Source organism: Condylura cristata, unplaced genomic scaffold (genome assembly GCF_000260355.1).
Source record: "Condylura cristata isolate star-nosed mole 26May11 unplaced genomic scaffold, ConCri1.0 scaffold00001, whole genome shotgun sequence".
Classification (NCBI taxonomy): Eukaryota; Metazoa; Chordata; class Mammalia; order Eulipotyphla; family Talpidae; genus Condylura; species Condylura cristata.
In genome coordinates, this window is record NW_004567102.1 from 14748145 (window position 1) to 14757288 (window position 9144).

Sequence of the window (9144 nt, forward strand, 5' to 3'; positions counted from 1 at the left end):
GGGCAGGCGGGAATCGAACTCATGCGGAAGCGGCTTTAGATTCTCAGTGCTGTGCTTTAACCCGCTGCGCCACCAGGGAGGGCCAGCAATGTCTTCTTTTAATCGGTATATTTATTTATGTTCCTTAGGTTCAAGCCTGGTTCTTTCCTGTATTACTGATATGCCCAGAGACACCTGTGATAGGGCCTCTTGAGGTTGTCCAGGGCCCAGAACCTAGCTCAGCTCATCAAACTTGAAGTGTTGTTCTGATGACATTCATTTGTTACAGTCCAGATGTTGGGATTTATTGGGTGGGGTTATTGGGTTCCTTTTGAAAAGATTTCAGCTGAGTTCCCCATTCAGTAGCACATGGGAGTTTAGTATGGAAAAAGATGTTTCCGTAGATCAAACAGGTAAAGGCTGCATTTTTAAAGGGCAGGTTTGTTAGGAAAAAGAAAAAAAGAAAAGGAGTTCATATATATACAATCTCAGTAAAAAGGACAATTATATTTAAGATAATCACACTACAGCAACAAAGAATTTGTTTTCATGTCAAATGGTAATTTCCTGATAGAAGGATATGTACACATTAAATTCAACATGCAATCTGCATGTGAAGAAAAAGAGGACTTAAGGAGCTTGTAGAAATCTTTCTTAAAGACTTGCACGGTGGCTCAACCAGATGTGTATGTGGAAGGCCCCGGACTTCTCAGCCTCAGGCAGGCTTATTTGTCCTTTGTCAAAGCTTGTTGATTTTCTTTCATATCAGAAAGTAGAGTTTGTTTGAAGAACAAGTAATTTTAGCAAACTTTAGGTGTAATGTTTGCTCTGTAGTTCACTTACCCTATCCAAATTACTGGAAAAACCAACAAAATGAATTGAATTTCCTTCTCCTTCAGATGGAAACCCCGACAGACAATGACATTTTGCCAGCCTGGCTCCTTGGGTGAGGCCTAGACTTGTGTGTTTACTCATACCATCCTGGAATGTCCTATGGGAAATAAATCAACCAATGGGTCTTTCAAGTGAGGATTTTTATTTTTATTTCTTTTCCACAATTGTATATTGTGTATATATGGACAGGGCTGTTAGAGTTGTGAAAAATATAAATGACTACATTTTTTTTTTTAGTTCACCAGACTATTAGATTCTCCACTGAATGATAGAGAAAAAACTGTGTCATCCTGAGATATCTAATTTTCAGTGGAATGTAATAATTGCACAAACCATTTGATTCTGTTGATACCTCATGAAGATGGAGTTTTTGTACGTTGGAAAGAATGCATGGATAATTGTACATGAAGACAGATGACTAGAGTGACATTTTGCTAGAAATTTTTTTTTCTCCCAGTATTTACAACACCCTCTTCCTTTTAGTAATAGACTATTGATAAGTTAGTTGAGTAAAAAGTATCCAGTAAAATAGAATACACCCTTCAGCTTTCTTGGCAATATTGGCCTTTGTAGTACAATTGTAGTCAATACAATATGTAAAAGAAATACCTGAACTTTATGGGTCTTGTATTTAACAGAAAAAATGTTGCCTGTCACTAACATCCTTTTTGGGGCTGGAAGTCAGAATGTGGACAGAAACCTAAGACATAGCAGTGGAACCCACTTACTGAGAGTGAAAAATTTATCTAACTTGATTCGCTAAAAGATCTCTTGGAGAAACAACCACCTGTTTGCCCTGGAATTTTACGTGAGAGTGATATTTTATGACCTTATTTCAACAACTATACTTTTGGCTTTCTTTTTTTCTTTGTTTTTAAATCTCTATATTAACTCCTATATCATCCCTGATATTGCCAAGGATAATTATTAAGTTATCCCTAGAAATACACTGAAGTTTCAGGTGTATTATATTACAGTTTAAGCACAATTGTTCAGAATGTTGAATAGAAGTAATTATCTGGGTTATGGGGAATAGGCCATATCACTTAGCTAGGATAAGGAACATTTATCTGTACGATGTTGACATAATTGCTCTGCGCCAACTCTTCGTCTAGAGAAATAAGCAAAATATTCCCAATTCATATTTTTCTTCTACATTTGCAATTTCTTATTGTTTTCTAATGTGAAAGATTTAATCTTTATTTTCTCTAATTTGTATGTATTTTCTTTTTCATAAGCCCAGTTTCAAGAGTTAGCAGTTATATCATCAATACATTAAATATTATTTGCTTTAAAAATAACACAAATACATCTTTGAAACCCAGATTTAATTTGTACCTACCATTCTAATAGGCATGTGTATGTATCTTGTATCTCCACATACATAGTTCCTCCATTGCATTTAATTTCTTTCCGTGCTTTAAGACTACTTGAGTTTAATAGGCAAATTTTATTTCTCTTCTAATTCATAAGAAGTTTCCTTCTAGCAGACCTTTTAATGACGTTCATGAGTTCACAAATGTAACTATTTTAGACAACTTTATTATTTAATACTTTGCCTGTTTCTATCCCACCTTTCTTTGACAACTTAGGTTTTGTCTTGTTCCCATGTTTCAGGTAGTGAAACAATAATCTGTAGTGAAAAATATGAGAGAGATTCAGCTTATTCAGTTAACTTTAATAGCCAGCATAAAAGTATATCCTCCCAATGAATCACAATGGTGAAGTTGAAATGAAATTTTGGAGAAGGCAAATGCATCTCAGGACAGCAGAGCTGTGCTGATGTACCCGATGGCTCACCCCCATTGGTCACTGCCTGGGGCATTGTCTGGGTCTTCCTCTAAGGCTAGATTATAACAACAGTGGATTTATGATATAAAAGCACTAAATTAACTTCTAGATTAAGGACAGAAAGGAGGGAGCACTATCAACTACACATTGCTGAGAGCCTCCACTCCTGGAAGGTTTTTACCTTCCAGAAGCTCTAGACTGGCACCTCCTCCAGTGCTCACATGGCTGACTTTGTCTTCAGTGTTCCATTTGGCACAGCAAGTAGCAGTGTCTCCACCTCCTATGATGGTGATACAGCCTTTGGAAGTGGCTTTTACAATTTCATCCATGAGGGATTTTGTTCCATTAGCAAAGGAATCCCATTCAAATACCCCTATAGGCCCATTCCACACAATTAGCCTGGCTTGGGCCACAATTTCAGCAAACTTCTTGTTGGTCTCAGGTCCACAGTCCAAACCCATCCAGCCAGCAGGTATGCCAGATGACACAGTGGCTTGGCCAGTTTTAGCATTCTCATCAAACTTGTCAGCTGTCACAAAGTCAACAGGAAATGTAATGTTCACACCATTCTTACTAGCTTTGTCCATGATATCTTTGACAATCTTGGCTCCTTCTTCATCAAATAGGGAATTACCAATCTCCATGTTGTTGAGTACCTTGAGGAAAGTATAAGCCATTCCACCTCCAATAATCATCTCATTGACTTTATCAAGCATATTTTTGATGAGTTGGATCTTGTCTGCCACTTTAGCTCCACCTAGTATAGCTAGAAAGGGCTTTTCTGGATTTTCCAAGGCTTTGGCAAAGTAGTCAAGCTCCTTCTTCATCAGAAATCCAGAAGCTTTTTGTGGCAGAGTCAATCCCACGATGGAACTGTGGGCCCGGTGAGCAGTGCCGAAAGCATCATTCACATATATATCCCCTAGCTTGGAGAGTGAGGCTCGGAAGGCTTCAGTTTTTCCTGGCTCAGCTTTAATTTTATTTCCAGAAGAATCTAGGCCCTTCCCTTCTTCTTCTATATGAAAGCGCAGATTCTCTAGCAGGATGACAGAACCTGTAGGTGGTCTGGCACAGGCTTTCTCCACTTCCCTTCCCACACAGTCATTCAGAAACAGTATTTTCTTACCCAACAAGGACTGTAGCTCAGCAGCAACAGGCTGTAAGGAGTATTTTTCAGGCATGGGAATACCATCAGGACGACCTAGGTGACTCATAAGAACGACTGACCTGGCTCCATTATCGAGACAGTATTTTATGCTTGGGATGGCAGCCTTGATTCTCTGGTTGTTTATAATCTGATTCTTTTTCATGGGAACATTGAAGTCCACTCTCATGATGACACGTTTCCCTTTAACATCCAGTTTGTCCAAAGTTAACTTCTTAGTAAGAGACATTTTGGCAAGACAGGATGCCACCTGGATGCCAAGGCAGAGGAAGCGCTTTGCTGCTGTTGGGAGGCTGGCTGGGTGGTATTTCCTAACGTCCTTCCCCTTGACCCCTCCCCTTTCTTCTCACACTTAAGTTTCCCTTATGGCAACCTTGATTGGACTCAGAAAGGACATCTGACTCTCTGATTGGTTGATGATCCTGTCAATCTGGATTCAGAATTTTGCTGAGCCCAGATTTAAACCGTTAGGTTTGCTCTGGGAACTGGAGTTACGGTGCTTGAATTGCAGTGAGATTTGGGAGTGAAAAAAGAATGTTATTGCAGGCTAACCTTGCTGCTAGTTCCTTTTTTACATACCTTTTTGGCAGTTGCTGTCATTCACAAAAAAATAAAAAGTGTACCTCTCCAAATATTGAAATGTAAAAACTTCTGTAGTGAAACACGGAGAATTTGAAATGATAGGTCTATGAATTCTTATTTATTTAAAGTAACATACTATGCTTCTGATTTTTACTTGTCTTGTAATTTTTCATATTTGATGTCATGTTTTTATTACTTTGCTGCTACAACTTTCAGACTACCGTGAGAGAATGTTTGAATTCAGAAACATGACTTTATTTCAAAAGATTACATGATTAAAAGGTCCTTCTGTGGATGTGTGATTCCATTTCTATGAAGTAAAATAAATGAATTAATCTGTAACAAACAAACAAAAACAGCAGTTGTGTTTCGACTGATGAAGGACTTTCTGGGATGATAATACATTTCTATATATTAATAAAAGTTTTGGTTACACAGATATACTTGTTAAACCCTACAAAATCTGCAAAATGATGTGAAATGTATTACAATTTACTTGGAATAAAGTATGGGAAGAAGGATGGCTAAATTGATGATCTATAACAAGACGAATTAATAAGTATTAATGATAAAATTTGTCATGCATATGGACTTTTTCTGCAAAAATTTCCATTTTGATGTATATTGAAGTTATTGGAGATCTTTTAGTGGGAAGATCTCATTACAGATGATTAATTTTGGAGTGATTAAACATTTTGACAATTATGAAAATTGTTTTATATTTCTATTAGAAAGCTTTAAAAAAGTTAGGTTTATCTTCATCTCTCTGTTGATAATAACTATAAAATATATATTTTGTCATACTAGGCACAGAGTTCCGGGTGTTGAGGTGACCAAATTTTTAAGAACAAAATAGTGGTTACTAGAAGGGAAAGCATATGAGTAAGGGCAAAAAAATTGTCAATTATGTGGTGATTATAGAAATGAGAATTCTAGTGAGAAATATGATTAATATAAAAATGTGAATTATAAGACTGTACACTTAAATCTATATAATTTTAAAACCAATTATTACTTCAATTAAAAATAAATCTAATGTTTCAAAATAGAGTATGTTAAAGAAAATGGAGAAGTAGCTGCAAATTATTAAGAGAAGTATACATTTCTGAGAAAAATTATTTGTCATACTAACTTTTCATTCAAATGAAAGAATGAAATAGTTATATGTAGTAACAAAAATGTCAGACCATATATTTGATAAAGGCCCTTCTTGAGTAACAAACTCCAGACAGATTTATCCCCAGAAATAATTATGATTTAGGAATATATTGATGAGTTATGGAAACTCACGAGTTAAAATTGTAGTTAAATGCATTGTGTAAATAAGTATTAATCAACGTGTTTATAAATATTATTAACTACTAATACAAAACATATAATAGGACCAAACAGCAACTATTGAGAGAATTGTAATAGTAATTCTGGAGACCATTTTTAAAGCAAAATATGTGCAGATCAGTCATCAACTTTCATCAGCAGAAGTAGTTTTTAATTTGACATTCATAGACAATTATGAGGGTGGGCTACCATCCAGGTCATAACAGTTCTCTTTCTCGTCATGACCACTTGATACACACAAGTGTGCCCTTATAGGTATATCACCCTAATCTTTCTTCATAACCACTGTGGATGGAACATAAGAGCATACCTGTCCTTAGTGAGGGATCAGATGATTTTTCTAGGAATGGCCCCACACCTCTGTTAGAATCTTTAGTATGGCAATTTAATTGTTAATGAAAGACATATTCCTATAGTTACACAAAAAGGCTAAGTTTAAGGAACATATATTGGATTTTGTGTGTGTTCATTCTTGAAACTCCATTGTCTTTCTGCCATTACATTCTAAAAACACACTCATGGTGTTGAAATGTTCTCGTTCCATTGCTTAACAAACTTAATTTGTTTCCCAATCTAGATTAGTGTTTGTTATTTCTTTTGTAATGAATAAACTGATGAACAAAGGAAGCTGGGACACAGATATATTATTCAGGTACATGATACTGACATGGATCCTGTTTACTTTTAAGGAATTCAACACAGAATCTTCCCATTCTCTCAACCTGTACATTCACTTACCTCACAGGACTATATCTATGCCTATACACAAGACATTGACAACAAAATCGGGGTAATTTTTACACTTTTATGTAAATCATTGAACTACTCTTTAGATTAATTTTGGCATTACAAGTAGCTTAGATTTTTCAATTATTTTCCGTGGCATCAAAAGAAATTTAATGATCATAGATCTATGCTGCCATCTTTTGGTTGTTTCCTAGAATTACCTTTCATGTTGATAATTCTACTGTGCCAGGAGTTGAATTAAGTAATTCTGCAGCTTGGCACACTGTAAGAACATGGTTGGTGGGTTTTGATTTATTCTCACAAAAGGAGCCATGATTTTGCCACGGCTTCAGCTAGCTGGATGAAGAGATATTAAAGAAGACATTACGAGCGGGGATATTGTTGTACGTTGGTAAAGAAGTCCCAAATTGGTGACTAGTTGTCAGTTACGTTTAGATCTGGAACATAACTGCTAATTCACAGATGATTGCGAGGAATGGATTCTGGGATGCATGACCATGCTCTTTTCTTCACTGAAGGACTTCTACCCCCAGTAGCCTGGAGTCCTCACCTGGACAACTCCACAGGCTACCACATAAAAATCACCCTCATTCAGCAAACTTATTTCCCACTCCAGGGAAGCCCACGTACAGGGATGGTAGATAAGGGGACTGTAAAAGGAAGGATACTTTTCTCTTCACCTTTGGACAACTCAGAAGAATACCCCAAGGCATCAGGGGGATTAGCTGAGACCTACCTCTGCTGCAACATGATAACACCTTCCCATGTTGGTAACATCATAGTCCCAAACTTGCACTCTTTCTACCTCCACAGCAATATGTACATCTAGAGACCTTTCCCAGATAAACGTCCTGCAAGTGGATCTCCCTCTCACAGCCTGCTCAACCCCAGTGACTCTCATTACATATAGTTTGTGCTTCAGAACTCTATGGAAACTTTTCGAACATGACATCTGATTACTTTGGATAAAACTCCTTGGTTGTGGTCCAACCCTGGTTAATAGGCTCACATGTGAGTGTTTGTGAATTTTGCTCCAAAGCTATAAAGGTATGAATTCTGGCCTGAACAACTGACTGTGTAATCAGATCTTAGCCCTATGAACTGCCATTCTCTCCCTCAGCCTTTGCTGAGAAACCTCGGACTGGTTTTTGTGTTTGTAACTTTAGTCCTATTCTCGGCCCTTAAATTTTCAGGTGGCATTCTATCAGTTCTTTCCTATATGTGTCCAGTGTACCTTTTATGGAATATCTCAACTCCCATATCCCTTTGAGATGCTTTTCAGTTTTACACATACACAATCTGTCATCATTTTGCTCTCTCATAACTTTCTAACCTAACACTTCATTTTATAGCCTCTAGTCGGCTCATGCACTAGAATTAGAGATGAAAGAATATTTCTCTCTCCTTTTTTGGAATGCTTAATAGATTTATCAATACTTGTTTATCTGGCAGCACCAACTGACTTAGAACCTGAACATCTAAAGACAGCTTTGAAAGAGCTCTATAGTTTGTTAATGATTGCTATTAATTCTGAGTTGAAATTGTTGTCTTAGTCAAAAGAAATAAATACTTAGCATGTGCATCACATGTTAAGAGATTGTAAAACATAGTTGAGACTGTCTACAATCCAAAAATTGTCCTGTTCTTTTATTAGCCTTTCATTCTTCCAGTTACTAAGTAGACAATTTTTTTTAATGTTTTAGACTAGCATGTTGCTATAAGAAGCATGGTATGTGTGTGTGTGCAAAATAATTTGAGTGGCATCTAATTCTTTCCAAACTACAAGAATTTCAGTATAGTGATTAATTAACTAGGTAAGTTCCAAGCATCACACCTGCTCAAATATATAAGCAGAAGTTTTCACTTATTTTATATATAGTTTCAGGGACAGGGACAAAAACAGATGTGGAATTGAGAAACCACCATAAACTCTCTTCTGTGGACATAATTGTTTTCAGAGCACACTCATGCACCATGTTCTTAGAAAGCTGCCGGCCTGGTGGAGGCCAGAAGAGAGTTGAGACTCACACAAACATCTCCTCACTACTTTCAGGTTCTACTCTCCTTTGTCCTCTGGGGAAGGGAAAAAAAAACAAACATTGATGATATTTATGACATTTAGTTCTCCCAACTCTAAACCAACATATACTTTCTTACTATAGCTTTCCTGCCTCTCCCTTTTCTTCACAAAAATTGTGTCTCCTGAAAAAAATTTACCTGTCCATCCCAATTTCTGTTGTCAAGCTGAGGAACTTTATTTAACCCCCACATGGTTAAATCTAACTTCTGATGTCTCAGGTCCTGAAATTTCGTCTAAGCCTCTTTAGCTCACCATACTCATGGTCTCATCCTGAATATTATGATCACCCCCAAATACCATATCAATAAGATCACAAGGTCAAATAAAATCAGAAAATGAATCATAAAGAGTTGTTGTGAGAATGTTTTATCTCACGAATCTGTATTGACAAGGGAGTCATCATTTAGCCTGTAAATTTAGCCATACATTATCAGAGAATTAATTTTCATTGATTCTTTCCCCAATTTATTTATAAATATATATTTTTTAAAGATTTATTTATTTATTCATACAGAACTGGGGTACAGGCCAGAGATGCAGAGGGTGAGAGGATTCACCAGAGACAGTG

General features: G+C 36.6%; 1 protein-coding gene across 1 annotated transcript; it reads right to left on the reverse strand.

Moving 5' to 3' along the window:
• Positions 1–2804: 2804 nt before the first annotated feature.
• On the reverse strand, positions 2805–4058 carry PGK2 (phosphoglycerate kinase 2). Its single transcript, XM_004673558.1, has one exon. It carries the CDS (start codon positions 4056–4058, stop codon positions 2805–2807), a length of 1254 nt encoding a protein of 417 aa, XP_004673615.1.
• Positions 4059–9144: the final 5086 nt, after the last annotated feature.